Source organism: Oncorhynchus keta, chromosome 14 (genome assembly GCF_023373465.1).
Source record: "Oncorhynchus keta strain PuntledgeMale-10-30-2019 chromosome 14, Oket_V2, whole genome shotgun sequence".
In the NCBI taxonomy this organism is placed as follows: Eukaryota; Metazoa; Chordata; class Actinopteri; order Salmoniformes; family Salmonidae; genus Oncorhynchus; species Oncorhynchus keta.
In genome coordinates, this window is record NC_068434.1 from 47724698 (window position 1) to 47745914 (window position 21217).

Below are 21217 nucleotides of genomic sequence, written 5' to 3' on the forward strand. Positions count from 1 at the left end.
TGGGAAAGACTGAAGCAGTCAGCATTGGAGGAGTACAACACCAGGGCCGCCACCACCAGTGATGAATCAGGGGAAGGCTTTGAGAGGTACCTGATGAAAGTGTGGAGTTGGTGAGCAGAAGTTGTACCACATGTAAAAACTGCCTGATATGCTGCTATCTTCTCCTGTCTCAGCACAATCTGCTCGCGGATGCGTATCACATCATTGGTTTGGGCTACAAGTTCCTCCTCCTTGTGCAGGGCTAGGCAACAGAAGGCTACCACACTAACTTGTACTCAGGTGACTTGTGAGAGGACCTTCTCCAGGCTGAAATTCGTGAAGAATTAAGAACCTCCCTCACTCTAGAGAATCTTGAAGTTTTCTTTTTGATAGCAACAGAGAAGGAGATTCTTATGGGACTTGACAAAGATGACATTATTGACAAGATGGCATAGAGCAGTGAGTTACTGCGCCGCCTACTGGTTTACTAGTGGTAATTACTTACTGGTTACTCTAAAGTAGTTATGCTATGACTCTTCCTTAAAAGACTGACAAGGGTGAAAGAAAATTTGCTGTGAGTTAAAGCTTTTGTGCAAAGGCATGTTTTTTGAACTTTTGTATTATTACTTGCAGTTATGTAGCCAATGTTCAATTTCATTGACTCAGTGTATAGATGTGTTTGTCGTGAAGAGGGCACGACAAAACCTATTGAAAAGATTTGGCATGGGTCCTCAGATCCTCAAAAGGTTCTACAGCTGCACCATCGACCATCCACCAGCCTCCGACCTCAAGGCACTACAGAGGGTATTGAGTACGGCCCAATACTAATACAATTTGATTTGATTTGATGCTGCTCTATTTGTGAGTACACTGGCTTGGTCTCATCCATATGCAAAATCTAGTACCACCACAGTCCACTTAAATGGCTTGCTTGTTTGCGATGACAAGCAAGCGTATGTACCTGCATGTTTAATAATGAGTGTGGGTCATGGATAGGTGTGGGTGGGTTTGTGTATTGAGAGGGAGCCTCCACCTACTGTTGTGTGTTGACCGCGAGTGGAGTGACCTCTGTAATCATCGTTGCAGCTCTCCTCCTCTGCTTTCATTAGACACTGACCTAATAGCACCACAGTGGGTACTTACCTCTTCTTCACAAATATGAGCCACTGCATGCTGCAAAAAAAGGACAAATATGTGGGGGTTGACACAGAGAACACATGGAGACACAGTACAGGGTCGGGTTCAATTCCATTTCAATTCCAGTAAATTCAGAAAGTAAACCAAAATCCAATTCCCCAATTCCAAATGTTCCTAAATGAAAAGCACTGAAGAGAATTGGAATCGGAATTCCACTGAATTGACTGGAATTGAAACGGAATTGACCCCAACCCTGATACAGTAGTATTTCACGTAGACCTATTTCCCACTACGGAGCTGAACCTAGGCTGGGCTAGCCTGGTTCTACATCCACTATAGCTACTGGAAAAATACTGGAAAAGATGTTTCGTAGTATGACGCATTTCGCAGACCAATCCAACTCTACATGAAAAGTGTACAAGTTCGTTATTGGAGTAGTGTAGTACCCCCCTGGGGCAAGTGTATTCACATCATTAATCTAATTGCTATCTAGGAAAGTCTTTGGGTGATAATTAAGTTGTCCCTAGAATATGGAACTTGGACAAACAATAAGCCTTCATTTAAATAGGGTGTGCTAGTCTATCGGGTGTTTAATTGTGGTGCTAGATCATGTCTCTTACACTCCTAATTACCATGACTTTCATCGCCTATAATAATGATTATCCATTGTTCCTGCTAGCTTTGACATGGGTAATGAACAGCATATTAGCCTTGCTGAACTTCAGAGGAGTGTCCAGGGACCGAATGAATGCTCAAATCACCCACAGCAACTGGGGAAGGAAGATCCCTAAGACACACAAACACACACATTCTCTTTATTTCGACTCTGTTACCATGTCCATATTAGCATGCCAATTTGAATAAGGCAATGTATTGGGCACACAGTGCCTTCGGAAAGTATTCAGACCCCTTGACCTTTTGCAAATTTTGTTACGTTACAGCCTTATTCTAAAATTGATACATTTTTAAAAAACATAACGACAAAGCGAAAACATGTTTTTAGACATTTTTGCACATTTATTAAAAACAAATATCTTATTTACATAAGTATTCAGACCCTTTACTATGAGACTCGAAATTGAGCTCTGGTGCATCCTGTTTCCATTGATCATCCTTGAGATGTTTCTTCCACTTTTATTGTAGTCCTCCTGTGGTAAATTCAATTGATTTGACATGATTTGGAAAGGCACACACCTATGTATATATTATAATGTCCCACAGCTGACAGTGCATGTCGGAGCAGAGACCAAGCCATGTGGTCAAATGAAATGTCCGTAGAGCTCCAAGACAGGATTGCGTCGAGGCACATATCTGGGTAAAGGTACCAAAAAATGTCTGCAGCATTGAAGGTCCCCAAGAAGACAGTGGCCTCCATCATTCATAAATGGAAGAAGTTTGGAACCACCAAGACTCTTCCTTGAGATGGCTGTCCAGGCCAAACTGAGCAATCAGGGGAGAAGGGCCTTGGTCAGGGAGGTGACCAAGTACCCGATGGTCTCTCTGACAGAGCTCCAGAGTTCCTCTGTGGCGATGGGAGAACCTTCCAGAAGGACAACCATCTCTGCAGCACTCCACCAATCAGGCCTTTATGGTAGAGTGGTCAGACGGAAGCCACATGACAGCCCGCGTGGAGTTCTAAAGACTCTGACATCTAAAGACTCTGACACCATGAGAAACAAGATTCTCTGGTCTGATGAAACCAAGATAGAACTCTTTGGCCTAAATGCCAAGTGTCACGTCTGGAGAGACCTGGCACCATCCCTACGGTGAAGCATGGTGGGGGCAGCATGATGCTGTGGGGATGTTTTTCAGCATCAGAGACTGGGAGACTAGTCAGGATCGAGGCAGAGATGAACGGAGCAAAGTACAGAGAGATCCTTGATGAAAACCTGCTCCAGAGCACTCAGGACTTCAGACTGGCGCGAAGGTTCACCTTCCAAAAAGACAACGACCCCACACAGCCAAGACAATGCAGGAGTGGCTTCGGGACAAGTCTCTGAATGTCCTTGAGTGGCCTAGCCAGAACCCGGACCCAATCGAACATCTCTGAAGAGACCTGAAAATAGCTGCGCTGCGACTCTCCCATGCAACCTGACAGAGCTTGAGAGGATCTGCAGAGAAGAATGGGAGAAACTCCCCAAATGCAGGTGAGCCAAACTGGTAGTGTGTCGTGGAAATTCAGTACTGAGAGAGATTTGGTAATTTCTTCAAACAATCACCTTTTGACCCCCCTTGAACCTTTACACAAATGCAGAGTACTATATACAGCTGAACCCTACACTCCTCCTGGCTCTCTCGGTTACACCCACCACATCTTGTCATTGTAATGCAGTCTTTAACTCATTTGTCAGCTCAAGCCATTCCTGGTGACCATAAACCCAGATTAACTGCAGGGAACTAGAGTGGAGACCCTAAAAACACAGACACTAACAGGACAGAAATATCCTCCTATTTGATAAGTATTAATTGCTAACTATTAATATCTAACAAATCAGGTAAATATGTAATTACCCAAAAAGATTTGAGGCTGTAATCGCTGCCAAAGGTGCTTCAACAAAGTACTGAGTAAAGGGTCTGAATACTTATGTAAATGAGATATTTCAGTTTTTTTTAAATAAATGTGCAAACATTTATAAAAGCCTGTTTTTGCATTGTCAGTATGGGTTATTGTGTGTAGATTGATGAGGGGGGAAAAAGCAATTTCATCCATTTTAGAATAAGGCTGTAAAGTAACATAATGTGGAAAAAGTCAAAGGGTCTGAATCATTTCCGAAAGCACTGTAAGTAATTCTACTGTAAGTGGTATGCTAGGTGGTATGTACTCTATATTTGAACATATCCCTCCAAGTCCCTTTTTCCCCCATCTACACTGTGGTTTCAGGGTAATCGTACATGGACAGTGGGCTTCTTTATCTGAGTTTCCATTACTGACTCAGACAGAGTGATTTGTTTACGAGACCACTGTACCAAGGCTCCCCCAAAGTCAATGATCATTCATTGATAAAGTGAATGTCACTAATCATTCTCAGACCATCATTTTGTATGCAGGATGGGTTCCTGTCACACCATGTTTGTTTTCTGTGCCTAAATCGACTGTTTAACCTACATGTACTATGTCAATGTCAATGAGGAGAACCATAATCCAAATGTTCACATCTCCTTTGACTTGCCCTCTCCCTGAACGGCTGTGGTTGTGCTGTTAAATTTATTGATCCACCATCTTGTTTTTCCTGTTTTCCCTTCCTGTTTGAGGCTAGATGTATCGATCCTTCCTGGCATCTCCTCTATTAAAGCTCTATTAGACACACACGGGTCTTCTTGGCAATGGCAGTATGTCCCTGTAGATGTGCACTGAAACTAAAACAAAAACTTTAATAAACTTTAATTTATATGGTAATTTGGGTATAGTCAACAGTAAAATAATCTGAAACATTTTACTGGAGCATACTGTAAATGATGGCGCCCTGTGGGAAATATTGTGCATCGGGAAAGAATTGCCTTATTTGGAATGGTACTGTAATTCAATTCTGCAGAATACAGTACCGTACCACATCTTTGGTGCACCAAAAACCTTGTGACCACTAGTGGGTGCATGGTATTGTTGTTTCTGGTGCATCAAAATATTTTGAGGTGTGCCTTGCTATTGCTATATTTGTTGCACCTGTGAGTAGGAATGCTGTACCAATTTAACTTCTATGTGGTTTTAGTGCCCCATCAAAATCAAATGTATGGGGGAAAGACTGGAATTGCAGCAAGTCTTAAACCTTGGTTGAGCATTTTGCCATGTCCGTTTAATCTGTTTTGCCCTGTAGAAGCTGCTAGTTTGGAAACCATTGTTAAGGCCTAATTAATATGCTGTAATCTGCAAACACTTTACCTGGCAGCCAACCTGCCTGCTTGCATCAATCCCTTGTAAATTACAGTAAAATATTGTGAAATACAAACCCCTCCCCCTCAAATAATTGAATTAATTAATTAATTCATACCAACTATGGTAGCGTTTACTTTTCTACTGTATAATACAGTACATTTTACGGTATTGTACTGTGTGCCATTACTGAAATATGAAATACAGAATTTTACTTGCCACTCAGCTGCCTGTAATTTACTGTCAAATTCACAGTAACTCCTTTACAGTGTGTGCGTGCGTGCGCGCGTGTGTGTGTGCGTGTGTGTGTGTGTGCATCCCCATGTGCACATGGCTCGCATGGCAGCCAAAATTACCCACATCTTGCGAAACAGAACGCACATCCCTTCACAGTGACCATGAGAAGTGGATGAGTAGGACTGAATGGAATCTTACATCCACGATTCATCTCGGCACACCATACCGGCCTACAAAAGAAACATACACAGTACTCACAAAGCATGGGGGGCATAAAATGCTGTAAGTCATACTGTACTTGGAAGAATGTATCCAGTCACAGCAGGGCATCAGTAGTGGAAGGGAGGGAAGTTGGAACATAATGATGGTCTAGATTCAGAATCCCTCTTTGTTACATCCTTGTGGAGGCTCCATTCAAAACTCCGCTCCACGCTGCTCCCATCTACCATCTCTCCCGAGACATTCTGCCATCAAATCACAAGCAAATCGTCTGCCCTTTTTCCCTTCACGTTTTGTGTTAACACTCCATTTGGAAGTGTCTGTGCAGAGGGAAGGAAAGAGAGAAATAGACACACGCTGATGCAGGAGGCAATTATGTCAGCTTTTCTTGCAGAGTGGCGTACAAATCTGATTTACTATTTCCTTAACAATTTTTTTTCACACCGTCATTAGAGGTACTGTGTGTGTGTGTGTGTGTGTGTGTGTGTGTGTGTGTGTGTGTGTGTGTGTGTGTGTGTGTGTGTGTGTGTGTGTGTGTGTGTGTGTGTGTGTGTGTGTGTGTGTCAGCCTGGCCTCAGAGCCATACGAAACATAATTTACGTATTTCTGAGCAACTCCATGATGGATGATATGTACTAATGGTCTAGTTACTTTAGACAGAAACGAAAGTAGGGAGGTTGGTCGGGAAGGATGGGTGTGCGTAATCCGCGACCGTCTAGCAAAGGTTGCGTGTTTGAGTCGGGGACATTTTAGCAAACCCTTTCCCTAACCCTTATTCTAAACTTAACCCAGTTCACCTAACCTGCCACATAAATTCACCTAACCTTTGTCGTTTTAGTTCTTCTAAGCTTCAACATAAATTATCCTAACCTTTGTCATTAGTTCCCCTAACCACAGATGTAAATTCTCCCCGTAATTCTCCTTTGTTATTATGGCGCAAAAGCAACCTTGTCTCAGACAAAGACATATAATACTATACATCCCCAGGATGTATGATAAAATACTTCTTCCAATTCATATTGCACGACCGGGTAAGTCGTATGACACTATATGCCCTATAAAGCATATGATATTACACTATCGCGATTCCATTCATAATATAACATAACGAAATATATCATACTAAATGGAGTGTCATAGATTTACTTACAGAAAAATACACTGTAATAGATGGTTCATTTCTGTACTCAGACACAATAATGCATTAACGGGCATGTAAGAATGCACGCACATACGCCATCCCCCGAAGCATCCCCCTTCATACACACTCTTTAGCTCTCTCTCTCTCTGACCCTGGGGAGTTTGCTGAGGTGAAAGTAATTCCCCCTTTAAGCTCCTCCCTCCTGTTTGTAATGTAGATTCTGCTCCATCTGTTGTTGCTTCCCCCCTCTTCCACATGATACACCACAATAGCAGCAGTACTACATAACAACGCAACAGAGCACCGGGGCCTGTGCCACTGTTCCAGGAAGCATGAGTCACTCTGATAAAGACAACAACAAAGCTGAGCCAGTCACAGCCTGGTTATACCCCTTCTATAAGTGTTCCACAACAGCAGAGATTGCATATGATTATGTAGAATATCATTAGAGTATGTCATTAGTATGATAGGATGACTGTGTTCATCTTTATTTGGGAATGTATATGTAGGATATTAAATTTGACACCATTTTTGTTGCTGGGAATTTTCCGGCACAGCAGTAGTGTACTCAAGGTTTAAATTGGCCTCTAAAGTTTGTCATTTCCATTGAACATGTCAGACTTGATTTGCACAAACGAAAAATTGATAAACTCCTACCAAAGATGTCCTTTTGACCTTTGCCTGTCCGGACCCTTTACCCGCCCGCCTGACCAATGCCTGTCTCTGCCCCTGAGACTGCCTGCTGTCCGTTATCTTTGCTCCACCTCTGGATTACCGACCTCTGCCTGACTTGAGCCCGCCTGTACCTTGGGCTCTGCTCTGGATTATCGACCCCTGCCTGCCTTGACCTGTCGTTTGCCTGCCCCTGTGGTTACAATGAACATTGTTACTTCACACAATCTGCACTTGGGTCTTACCTTCATTCCTGATATTTCCTTTTGCTGCAGGATTCTTTTCCTGCTGTAGCAAACTGGCTCAAATTAAGAATACAGAATATCATTAGAGTATATCATTAGTGTGATAGGATGTCAAGCAGAAAAGGATGATTGTGTTCATCTTTATTTGGGAAAACGAATGTCTCGAGGGAATGTATGACCCAAAACTGCCATACCTTTGTAATACCATCTCTGCCAGGGTATTCTGTCTAATTATGAAGGTGGGTCATGTTGGATATCTACATAATGAAGAAAATGTATAGCTCTTCGTGGCATAGGAACCTTTTTATTGTTCCTTACTTCCCTATTTAACCCCTAAACAGTTTTCACCTTTTTACAGGTTTTGACCGACTCCTGTCCAACGTATAACTCCTCTTACAGATATTGGATCTTAATTTGACCCCTTTTTGCCGCAGAAGAAAAAGAATCCTGCAGCAGGGAGGATTTGACGATATTTAAAAAAAAAACGGATCATTCCTACTGGGAAAAGTGTTTTGATAGTGTACAAAACCTTAGGAACACTTTCTTAATATTGAGTTGCACCCCGTTTAACCCTCAGAACAGCCTCAATTCGTCGGGGCATGGACTCTACAAGGTGTCATAAGTGTTCCACAGGGATGCTGACCCATGTTGAAGTCAATGCTTCCCCCAGTTGTCTGGATGTCCTTTAGGTGATGGACCATTCTTGATATACACAGGCTTTGCAGCAACGTTGCCGTTCTTGACACACTCAAACCCGTGTGCCTGGCACCTACTACCATACCCTGTTCAAAGGCACTTAAATCTTTTGTTTTGCCCATTCACCCTCTGAATGGCACACATACACAATCCTTGTCTCAATTCTCTCAAGGCATTAAAATGATTCTTTAACCTGTCTCCATGACATCAATAAGGGTTTATAGCTTTCACCTGGATTCACCTGATCAGTCTACAGTATATCATGAACAGAACAAGTGTTCCTAATGTTTTATAGACTCTGTTTAGAGCCCGGCCAGCTCTAGGAAGTGTCTTGGTGGTGCCAAACATCTTCCATTTAAGAATGATGGGGGCCACTGTGTTCAACACTGCATAAATGTTTGGTACTGTACCCTTCCCCAGATCTGTGCCTCCACATCGTCCTGTCTCAGAGCTCTACAGACAATTCCTTCAACCTCATGGCTTGGTTTTTGCTCTGACATGCACTGTCAACTGTGGGACCTTACATAGACAGGTGTGTGTCTTTCCAAATCATGTCCAATCAATATAATTTACCACAGGTGGACTCCAATCAAGTTGTAGAAAAATCTCAAGGATGATCAATGGAAACAGGCCGCGCCTGAGCTCAATTTCGAGTCTCATAGTAAAAGGGTCTGAATACTTATCAATAAGGTCAATAAGGTATTTTTGCTTGTTTTTTAAAACTGTTTTTGTTTTATTATTATGGGGTATTGTGTGTAAATTGTTGATGATTTAAAAAAAAGTAATCAATTTAAGAATAAGGCTCTAACGTAACAAAATGTGGAAAAAGTCATGGGGTCTGAATAATTTCCGAAGGCACTGTATGTCGTACTGGAAACCAATATCAATCTTGTGTTGGTAAACTATATAAAATGACGATTGTTGATGTGTATGGCGACATTTGAGATATTTTTTGTACCTTTGAATGCCGCAGTAGTAGGACGTAGAGTAGTAGGACATTTTTCCTTTTTGTTTTGAGAGATCGAGAGAGAAAGAGGAATTTGTGTTTTCAGTGAATTTAGGTAAATCATGAGGCTCATTTAAGATACCACACCAACAAATTAAGATTCCACACCTGTACCCATCTTCTACCTGCCTCAGCGTAAACAAATTCAAGGTTCTGTCAGAATTCTCGAAGATTACAAGGCCACATAATTCCTCTTCAAATACAAGACAATTCTGGAAAGATATTCCATCACAGCGCCTTCGTAATAAAAACTGGTCCATGACGTCAATGCCAATAGCAATCTAGAGAATAAATAGGGCATACTTTTTCTACTAACATAATTTAAAAAAAATGAATCATCATCTAGTTTGTATTGAAATATTCATTCAGCCTCAGTCTCCTTCCCTTGATTCCTTGATCATATTAATCACCCAACCCAGCAAGCGTCAGCTGTCTTCATTTCACCCATCACCTTTAAAACTCACCACCGTGATGGAGACAGCCTGCACTTTTACATTAGTTAGTTTGACACTACAGGCCGTGCAGACGGTGTGCGTGCCAACGTGTGTGTACGTGTACACTCGCTCACTGTAATTGCTTGTGAGTGTGTGTGTGTTTTTTTCCTCTGTGTGTGTGTGTGTGTGTGGCCCTCAGACTATAACACCGAGGTGGGAGAGAGAGAAAGCAGAAAGCTCTGAGCGGAGGGAGAGGCAATCAAGTCTTAATCTCAGCTCCTGATTATCTTCTCATTACAATCAGACAGAGACGCTCAAAAGGAGGAAGATGTATAATTACGCTTCAATCTCCCATGACTAAAACACAGTATGGTAATAAGGAAAGGGCACAGAGAAGTCTGTGTCTCAAATGTCACCCTATTCCCTATATAGTGTGGTACTTCTGACCAGAGCCCTATGGGAAAGTAGTGTACTATTATCTGTACAGTCATATTACATAGGTTTGATATTGTGATGAAGCCAAGACTGTAGGAGTCAATGCAACAACAAAAAAGGCTGAATCATTTTCATGTGATTTTAATACAAAATTGCATAGGAAACGGTACAGTAGCTTTGTGTCCAAATCATGATCGTCCATAGTTAAGTGCATAGTTAAATGGAAATGCATGTAGTGGAATGCTGTTATATTCATTCATTACTGGTGTCATTTCCATAACACTGTTTCCATTCTACATGTTGGGAGAATGAAGTGGTAAATCTGTGAGTAATAGAGCATAGTAATATAGCACGGGGATAGAATGTGATTGAATTGTTTGATCTTTTGGGTCTGATAGTTGCTACTATGCAATGAGTATAAGCGGTAGTTTCTTCATCCCTTATGGAAGGACAAACTCAAGGTGCTCTGCCTCTGCCTGTGCTTAGCTGTTCAACTGTTCCACTTGCCAAAGCCTCCCCATTGCTACGCCTGCCAGCCTCGAGACCTCGAGATGCAGAAAATAATTTCAGAGGATGTCAGGTCAACTGAAGCATGTAAATAACTGCATTTCAACTGACAGCTCATTTGAGTGGAGAATAGCTGGCCTCTAGCTGGCCTCCAGGAGCTGTAAGAGCATTACTTTTGACCAAGGCCCATGGGGTTCTGGTCAAAAGTAGTGCACTATATAGGGAATAGGGTGCCATTTAGTACGCAGCCAGGGTCTGGATGGGAAAAATAGAGGAAAAAAAAACATCCTGTGGAGTGACAAAGGAGGAGAAATAAAATAGGCCCTAGTGATGCATCAAACGGTATAATGAAAACAGCTAACAGCTCGTATTCTGAGAATATTCCAAATGGAATGTGTTCCAGAGAGTCACGTGAGAGAGAGAGAGAGAGAGAGAGAGAGAGAGAGAGAGAGAGAGAGAGAGAGAGAGAGAGAGAGAGAGAGAGAAAACACTAAATCCATTCTTCATTTTTACCTATCAATCCACAGTACGGAGACAACAGCCTGCCAGCCACTCAAAGCCGATGAGAGAAAAGGGGAGGTCGCGGACACCAAGGTGGACACAACCACAGACAGAAATGGATGCATTAGAGACATAGGACGACACAAACATAGCAGCTATCATCGTACACGGTGGTGAGTGCCTCTCTGTCTTGCAGTCGCAGCTCCACCAAATAAATGACTGGATTGTACAAGCATTGCTTCAGCATAGCTTGCATGGGGGCTCAATTTGGGATTGGGGGGGGGTGATCAATTTAAATTTCAAGCACTTGCCACTTCTATTTCAGCATTTCAAATGGTGAAGAAGGGAAGTCTTTGAAGGTGAACGGTCTTTGTAGATGATAAGGAGGTTTGAGAATTAAACATTTGCCTTCCACTTTTTACACTATTATCCAGCTTTCTTTTGAACAGCCTTGTTTGTGATCAAGTGTTGCATGGGGGATAAAGCTACGAATATCCAGAATACACCTTGGGGGATTCTCTCCCTGTCTACGTCCCAAAGGGCATGCTATTCCTTAAATTTTGCACTACTTTTGACCAAAAGAAGTGTATTATATAGGGAATGAGGTTTGATTTGGGACACAGACCCAGTCTCGCTCTGAAGACAGAGGTAATCTCAGCTTCCTGGTGCGTCGTGCTGAGAGGGACGTAAACATTGTTATCAGCCCCAGCACAGTGCAAAACACAAAGGTGTTGTGAAATATTTTGAGTACAGTGACAGTCGGTTCTCCCCTCTCATGGACACCCCCTACACTCCCTACCCTCTCTACCCGCCACCATCCAACCCACTAGTTTCCTTTACTTCACGCCTCAAGAATAGTCTGTACCTCCCAAATGGCACCCCTATTCACAATAGTGCCTTACTTTTGACCCAGAGCCCAATGGGCCCTATTCAAAAGTGGTGAACTAAATGGGGCAGGGATAATTAACTAGATTCAGCCACGGGACAATTATTTTGTTATGCGGATGCTCATGGGGCCGGAACATAATAACAAATCATTTGTCGACTGCAAATTGACCGCAAGAAGCCCTAACAGATATAATATTTGACTAAAACATAATAATTTCAAACCTTGATAACGTTTGTATACGATCACACATATGTATTTTTATTATGTGTTGCTTACATTTGGCCCGTGGGACGCCAGTTGTAGAAACCTGATATAGGGAATAGGGTCCCATTTGGGAAGCAGACAGAATCCTTTGCTATGTCATTTTAAGGTGAGAAAATCTATTTTGTCAGATATTTGAAAGCTGGAATAAGTCTTCAGACACCTTCAAAGCCGGCGTGGTAATACAGCCGGAGGCGGTAGTTGATATGTAAAACACGGGAGAAGACATCTTAAGTGTTACCGGGATCATAAGCAGTGGAAATCATAGACTGGCTCGTTGAACTTTAGAGAACAGCTGCAGCTGCACTTTGGTTTAAAGCTTAGCATAAAGAGAAAGAGCAGTCTCTGATGTGCTTCTGACGATTGTGATCACGCCTTTTACACAAGAGAAGAGTATGAATAAAAGCACTTTGTAGGGCTGTGCTTAAGAACTTGACGTTAAAAAGAGCAAACTGTGTTTTGCATAATAACTATGGCCAGGAGTTTGTCCTGGTCAGGAGGACAAACTCCTGGCCCTAGTAACAGCTAATAAAAAGCCTTGGCATTTAGCTATCCCTGCTTCTCTATTGAGTGTTTTTCATTGGGCAACCAATATCATGGCTGTGCATCAATAGCTGACAGCTAGAAGTAACACACGGGCAGTCCCAATTCACTTCCTACCCCTTCCCTTTGGCCCTAACCGTACAATGTTTGCCCATCTGAAGGGTCTGGATAGGTATAAGCAGTGTAGTGATGTTGCATTCACCATATTGCTTCCACATTACAGATTTGCATTTAAGGAAAGGGCCCAGGGGAAAGGCTAGGGAGGGAATCTGGACCAGTTGTAAACCACACCAGTAGTCTGGATAGGTATAAACAGTGTAGTTGTCGACCTCTCACCACATTGCTTCCCGGGAATAGGGAGCGACTATAAACCTTGCCCTGGCTGTGTGCATCAGTATCTGACAGCTAGAAGTAATGGCCTCCATCAAAGGCCTGTTTATCCCGACTATGCCCTGAAGGTCAAAGCGCTGAGGAGAAAGGACAGAAGCTAAAACCAAACCTGACACCACAATCATTAGAGTCCCACCCCACCAGCAAACATCACACAGCGGGGAGCAGGGGTAGCCAGGGAACATGCAGGAAGTACACAGAGCTACGACGGCAAAACTGCTGACTGACATCGACCAACTTACCTCCGAAGAATCTGTTGTAACAGTGGCAGTCTGTGGAAATGAGCTCTGACTGCTGTTATTTCTGTAGATGACTAGCTAGCTGCTAATGATATACATATAGCTAGCTACAGTTGAAGTTGGAAGTTTAAAACTTGTTTTAAAACTTGTCATTAAAACTTGTTTTTTAACCACTCCACAAATTTCTTGTTAACAAACTATAGTTTTGGGTAGTCAGTTAGGATATCTACTTTGTGCATGACACAAGTAATTTTTCCAACAATTGATTACAGACAGATTATTTCACTTAGAATTCACAATTCCAGTGGGTCGGAAGTTTACATACACCAAGTTGACTATGCCTTTAAGCAGCTTGAAAAATTCCAGAAAAGGATGTCATGGCTTTAGAAGCTTCTGATAGGCTGATTGACATCATTTGAGTCAATTGGAGGTGTACCTGTGGATCTATTTCAAGGCCTACCTTCAAACTCAGTGGCTCTTTGCTTGACATCATGGGAAAATCAAAAGAAATCACCCAAGACATCAGAAAAAAAGTTGTAGACCTCCACAAGTCTGGTTCATCCTTGGGAGCAATTCCCAAATGCCTGAAGGTACCAGGTTCATCTGTACAAACAATAGTACGCAAGTATAAACACCATGGGACCACGCAGACATCATACCGCTCAGGAAGGAGACGCGTTCTGTCTCCTAGAGATCATCGTACTTTGGTGCGAAAAGTGCAAATAAATCCCAGAACAACAGCAAAGGACCTTGTGAAGATGCTGGAGGAAACAAAAAGTATCTATATCCACAGTAAAACGAGTACTATATCGACATAACTTGAACGGCCGCTCAGCAAGGAAGAAGTCACTACTCCAAAACGCCATAAAAACGCCATAAAAAAGCCAGACTACGGTTTGCAACTACACATGGGGACAAAGATCGTAATTTTGGAGAAATGTCCTCTGGTCTGATGAAACAAAAATAGAGCTGTTTGGCCATAATGACCATTGTTATGTTTGGAGGAAAAAGGGGGAACACCATCCCAACTGTGAAGCATGGGGGTGGCAGCATCATGTTGCAGGGGTGCTTGCTGCAGGAGGGACTGGTGCACTTCACAAAATAGGTGGTAGCAAAATTATGTGGATATATTGAAGCAACATCTCAAGACATCAGCCAGGAAGTTAAAAGCTTGGTCGCAAAGGGGTCAAATGGACAATGACCCCAAGCATACTTCCAAAGTTGTGCAAAATGGCTTAAGGACAACAAAGTCAAGTTATTGGAGTGGCCATCACAAAGCCCTGACCTCAATCCTATAGAACATTTGTGGAAAGAGCTGAAAAAGCATGTGCGAGCAAGGAGGCCTACAAACCTGACTCAGTTACACCAGCTCTGTCAGGAGGAATGGGCCAAAATACCCCCAACTTATTATGGGAAGCTTGTGGAAGGCTACCCAAAACGTGTGACTCAAGTTAAACAATTTAAAGGAAATGCTACCAAATCCTAATTGAGTGTATGTTAACTTCTGACCCACTGGGAATGTGATGAAAGAAATTAAATCTGAAATAAATCACTCTCTCTCTATTATTATTCTGACATTTCAAATAAAGTGGTGATCCTCACTGACCTAAGACAGGGAATTTTTACTAGGATTACATGTCAGGAATTGTGAAAAACTGAGTTGAAATGTATTTGGCTAAGGTGTATGTCAACTTCCGACTTCAACTGCACATTTTGATTAGCTGTTGATCCTCAAGGACGAAGTAACTATTGTTGCTTCAGTGGAAGGGAATATGAATTTTTCATCCATCTTTATTTTATTCAATCACCATATCCTCCCTCGGTGTCAAACCAGAATTTACACTTAACTACAGGTCTAGGATGAGATTATCAGCCCCAATCCTAACCTTAACCATATGGTGGATGATAATTAATTTTACTGTGGATCAGGGGTTAAGGTAAACTTTCCTCCTAATTTTTACTACTGAGCGAGATGCAAATGGTTTCTTTCTTCTGTAGGGATGGAGTTAGTGGGAGAGAAGTGTTAATGAGTAACAAAGCTTTCTCATTACCGAGACGGTACTTGGGTTCCTTCCCTATAATCAGCCCTTAATGTATTTCAGCTGCTAATGTTTAATGCTATCCAATGCAGCCTCCAACCGACATCGTTTATTATGCTGAGACAGACGGCCGCGTTCCATCTACATGTAATGGTGTGTGTGTGCATTTGTCCGCGTATGTGTGTGTACGCGTGCACGAGTGTACTAAACGGACAGACACAGCAAGGCTAGGCATTCCCGGAGGGAAGGACGGGGAGATATTGTCTGCCCACGTACGTTTTCATCTGAGAGAAGGAACGATATAGACTGCAGTCGGTCACACACAAACACACACACACAGACTGTGTTGTCATATGATCTAATGGGTTTTCTGCTGGAGTGGCATTTATGCCTCTATCATATCCCTCAGTTGCTCGCAGCATGTTTGGAGCCACTCAGATGCTGTTAGACTACGCATGTTTACACTATCCAGTAGGTTATGTGAAAGGGAGCTCATTTGTAAATCAACGGTGCTTTGACAAATCTGATCACACACACTTCACATATTTCACATCTATACTGAACAAAAATATAAACGCAACATGTAACAGATTCAAAGATTATATACATTTGTTGGTCACAGTAAAGGAAGGGGCGAGGATCAGAAAAACAGTAAGTATCTGGTGTGACCAGCATTTGCCTCATGCAGCACGACACATCTCCTTCACATAGAGTTGATTAGGCTGTTGATTGTGGCCTGTGGAATGTTGTCCCATTCCTATTCAATGGCTGTGCGAAGTTGCTGGATATTGGCGGGAACTGGCACAGATCCTTGTTGATAGGGTCATGCATTATCATGCTGAAACATGAGGTGATGGTGGGGGATGAATGGCATGACAATGGGCCTTAGGATCTCGTCACGGTATCTCTGTGCATTCAAATTGCCATTGATAAAATGCAATTGTGTTTGTTGTCTGTAGCGTATTCCTGCCCATACCATAACCCCACCGCCACCATGGGGCACTCTGTTTACATGGTTGACATCAGTAAACTGCTTGCCCACACAATGCCATACATGTGGTCTGTAGTTGTGAGGCTGATTGGACGTACTGACAAATTCTCTAAAATGACATTGGAGGCGCCTTATGGTTGAGGAATTAACATTACATGATCTGGTTACAGCTCTGGTGGACATTCCTGCCGTCAGCATGCCAAATGCACATTCCCTCAAAACTTGACATCTGTGGCATTGTGTTGTGTGACAAAAGTTCAAATTTTAGAGTGGCCTTTAATTGTCCCCAGCACAAGGTGCACCTGTGTAATGATCATGCTGTTTAATTAGCTCCTTGATATGCCACACCTGTCAGGAGGATGGACTATCTTGGAAAAGGAGAAATTCCTTTTGTGCGTATGGAATTGTGTTGGCAAATGGGCATGTATGCGTACGTGCCTGCGTCTGTGTGTGTTTGTGTGTGTGTGTCCGTGCCTGTGCGTGATTAACAGTGGCTCACCTGTGACTGCAGTCTCTCTCAGCTCCACCATGTTTTCCAGACATATTTACGACTCAGCGAGTCCTACATAATTTAACCAGATAATTTCCTCTCCTCCGGACACCCAGATAATGCTCATTTTCTACCTCATTATTGAAGCCAAGGCAAGGCTGCCCGAATAAATTTCAGTTAAAGGCCCTTTCCTAGGCATCTCTCTCGCTGTCTCACGCTTCTCTCTATCGCTCTCTCACAATTCCTCCCTTCTTTACCGTCTCTCCCTCTCTATGTATCTCTCACTCCCTCCCTTCCCCTCTCCCTCCCTTCTACCATCTACCTCTATCTCTACCTGAAAGGCCAATTTAAGGAGTCTGTAGTGCTTAAAAGGGCCTCGTCGCCCTGACGCATTAGCCATTTGCAGAGAGCAAATGAAGTGAACCTTTCAGGAGCATTCATCCTGAGAGGCAGATGGTCTCCGACAACAGTTCCATCTTTATTGACTAATTAAAAGGCTCTGGGTGGAAAGACAATGACTAGGAGAGAGAGCGAGAGAGAGTGCGAGAGAGAGCGAGAGAGAGAGAGAGAGAAATAGAGAGAGAAAAGGAGGGAAAGGGAAAGCGAGATAAATGTATTTGAGAGAGAGCGAGAGGGGGGGTTATGCCATGCCTGTAAGGTGCTGGCAGAAATGTAAAGCTCAGAATCCATCAGGGCTAAAAAGGTACTACTCCCTAATTTAATTGATTGCTTTGGGCTCTGGAAGTTGTCAAGTTGTAATACCCCGTTCGGCCACATGTTTTGATGTGCTACTAGTCTTGACTGCTGAGGAATGCTGTGGCTATGACTGAACTTTGTGTTTACTTAGAAATCACCTTTGACATCATAATGTGCTACCAAATTAAATATTCTTGACATTCCTGTGCATGGCCATTAAAATAGTGCATTGGCAATGCTGTCATCACTAAATATTTACTATGTCAACAATCTCTCTGTCTCTTGTCTCCTGTTCCAGTGTGTCATTTGATGACGATCTCTCCCCTTGGCCCCACGCTCCCAAAGGGAAGAAAAAGAAAAGGAAATCGGAGAGAAAGAGGAAGAGGAAAAGGTCCGTACATAAAAGGAACCAGCACTCTGGTGGCCCGGGGGAAGGGTCTATTGTTGTGTGTGTGTGTGTGTGTGTGTGTGTGTGTGTGTGTGTGTGTGTGTGTGTGTGTGTGTGTGTGTGTGTGTGTGTGTGTGTGTGTGTGTGTGTGTGTGTGTGTGTGTGTGTGTGTGTGTGTGTGTGTGTGTGTGTGTGTGTGTGTGTGTGTGTGTGTGTGTGTTTGTACGTGTGTGGTCATAACTGTTTATGTGGTTTTTGTCATAGGTCTCCATCCTACAGCCTGTCACCAGTGAGGAAGAAGAAGAAGAAGAAGAAGAAGAAGAGCTCTAAGAAAAGCAAACGCCACAGGTAGCTACTTTCTATGTAATGTTGTTGTTGATCTGTATTGAAATTAGTATCTTTGGTATTTTTCACCAGAAGACAGCATGAGCCTGGCATGCAAGATTACTTTGGCAAACACTATAAAATGTATAATATGAGGTTTGAGTGAAGCAGAAGTTTCAATGGTATGCTGTTCTGTCAAAGAAATGGATGAACACACATGAAAGTGTCAACAACAACATTTTGTTTTTGTTTCTCTTTTCCAGGTACACCTCTAAAAAGACAAAGCACAGCTCTTCAAGCTTGAAACATAAGAGGAAGGGTGATCGAAAGCACAAAAAAAGGTTGGTTGATGTAATTTTCCATCAATTCAGAGCTTTAGGTTAATGTTGAGAATCAACTGCACTGAAACTGCACTGATTTTGTGTTCTGAAAGTGAAAAACACGATTGAAAGCAAGAAACACAATGAAAGAGAAAAATGTACCAAAAGAGAGTAAGAGAAACCAATTTCATGCTATGAACCGACAACATTTATAATTCTGCTGCAGTGAGCAAAGCAGAGCCGAGCGTCGTTGCTGAACATAGAGCGAGGTTCAGACGTTCTCTTTCTTTTTCTTTTGCCCTTTTTCCACCACAATATTTTGTCTTCTTTATATGAAATATATTGATTTGGTGCCAGTAATCAGGGAAGCAGAATATGGAGGAGTAAGCAAGTGCAAAATCCATCACAGCAACGTTTGGCCATTTCTTCCTTACTAAGAAAATACTCATTCCCTGGTCTCTCTTCTCTCCTCTCATTTACTCTTCCAGCTCACGGAGTCACACAAAGCGGAGACGACGCTACCGGAGGTCAGAGTCAGAGAGTTCCACCTGGCGCTCCTCCAGCGCCGAGAGCAGGTAAGGCCTAGCCTCAACACACACACACACACACACACACACACACACACACACACACACACACACACACACACACACACACACACACACACACACACACACACACACACACACACACACACACACACACACACACACACACACACACACACACACACACAGACACTGCGACGGAAGCCGCCATTAATCTTTTCAGCCCTGGGCATCCTGCCTGGTCTGGTCTGGTCTTGTCATGCCACAGTGATGACTGATAGGCCAGAGGTGACTGTCTGATCATAGGAACGAGTAACGGGTGTAGCAGTAGCCTCCTTATCACATCTTCACAGGAAATGGCTGGGAAACGGCATCCACAGATCAATGCCCACTCAATTAGAGTGACATATGGCCAAATCACTGAGATCGGGCTGTGTTTGCGGTGGCGCTGATAGAGTTTGATGGATTTGGTGGATTAATATTGCAGTTGGTGTGGACCAGAGTTACGATTTTGAGGTGATTGGTTAGGTGATAGGATAGGTTCTAAAGGATTTGGGACAGCAGTTTAGTTTTTGCATTTGACTCTTCCATTCGGTTGTAGCCTTCGTTAAGTTTCAAGATGACTGTAGTCTGACAATAAACCATTTCATTTTCATCATCTGAATCCTCAAAGAGAGACAGAACAATTATATTAGACCTCCCTTAGTGTCACCTCTACACTACAATAATTAACTCATCATCTGACATAATCCACTCTTTCATACATACACCCCTCATTCATTAATGGATTCATTCATTCATCCATTCATTCTCTCATTCATTTACACTGGTAACATGGGGAGACAGAATTGAGAGCCAAAGGTTTCAAATTGAAATAATCTTAAACCAGAGATGATTGCTTTTAAATCCCTTCTGGATCTCTCCATTATTGGGAGTTTCCCTGGGATATTCAGCACAGGAAATCATTACTGAAATTGAATAGCGGCAAGCTTTACGCCGGCCGACCGTGCTCCACTGAAAGGTGCCGAGAGTCTGTTTGCGTCGCAAATGGCATCCTATACCCTTTATAGTGCACAGCTTTTGACAGCATATTGTGCACTACTATATAGGGAATAGGGTGCCATTTGGGATACATCATCTGTCGTAGGGGAGACAAGGGGGGAACAATCAGAATCATTTTCAATACCCAGGGATTCCATACCAACTGTCCCCTGGAAAACGATTATACACCAACTGCATTCCAGAACTGTATAATTATTTTGGAATTGTATAACTGTCAAGTCCACCAATAAAACACCACTGAGTTCTCCAGGATTGTGTTCACAGCCCTAGCTCTAGCTAGTTTTGAAATGTGAAATGCCATGGTTTGGCAAGGCTGGCCGTGTAAGTTCTCCCTCCCCTTAGCTGGGCTTGTGGCAGTATCTGTGCTAGCAGTGTTTGCCCGTGTCGGAGGGTAAGGCTATATATCAAGCCGGTTTGTCTGAGCTCTGCCAAGCCGACACACACACACACACACACACACACACACACACACACACACACACACACACACACACACACACACACACACACACACACACACACACACACACACACACACACACACACACACACACACACACACACACACACACACACACACACAAGCTGCTGCAGGCATTAGTCTGTAATCTGATAAGGGTTGATCTCTGTTCAGCCTTAGATCACATTCACTATGAGGCTGCTTCCTGCTTCTCCTATACAGTCTGGGGTATATCCTGATCTGGCCCTCTGTCCCCCTGTCCCTAAGTAGGCCATAACCAGTTAGAACATAATTTTGGTTGTTTGGTGAAACAACTTTCATCACAAGATGAGGGGAAGTTGCATTTGAAGACAATTTGAATACAGTTGTTCAAACAGTAAACATTGACCTAGTGAATACATGAGGCCAAATGTGTATTCTCAACGCTGCACAATAAGTGCTATTTTGAGTAAACGGTTTTGTCCCAACCTATCCCTAACGCGCACAGATGCTAATTTAGT

The 21217-nt window shown here is 42.9% G+C and overlaps 1 protein-coding gene across 1 annotated transcript in view; it reads left to right on the forward strand.

Annotated features, from left to right (window-relative positions):
* Positions 1-21217, forward strand: part of LOC118393541 (serine/arginine repetitive matrix protein 4) — an 80087-nt gene that overhangs the window by 55433 nt on the left and 3437 nt on the right. The window contains exons 2-6 of the mRNA XM_052461842.1: positions 11104-11250; positions 17914-18006; positions 18268-18351; positions 18591-18668; positions 19136-19222. Of these exons, the coding sequence (XP_052317802.1) occupies positions 11104-11250; positions 17914-18006; positions 18268-18351; positions 18591-18668; positions 19136-19222 (489 nt within the window). The remainder of the gene's footprint in view (positions 1-11103; positions 11251-17913; positions 18007-18267; positions 18352-18590; positions 18669-19135; positions 19223-21217) is intronic.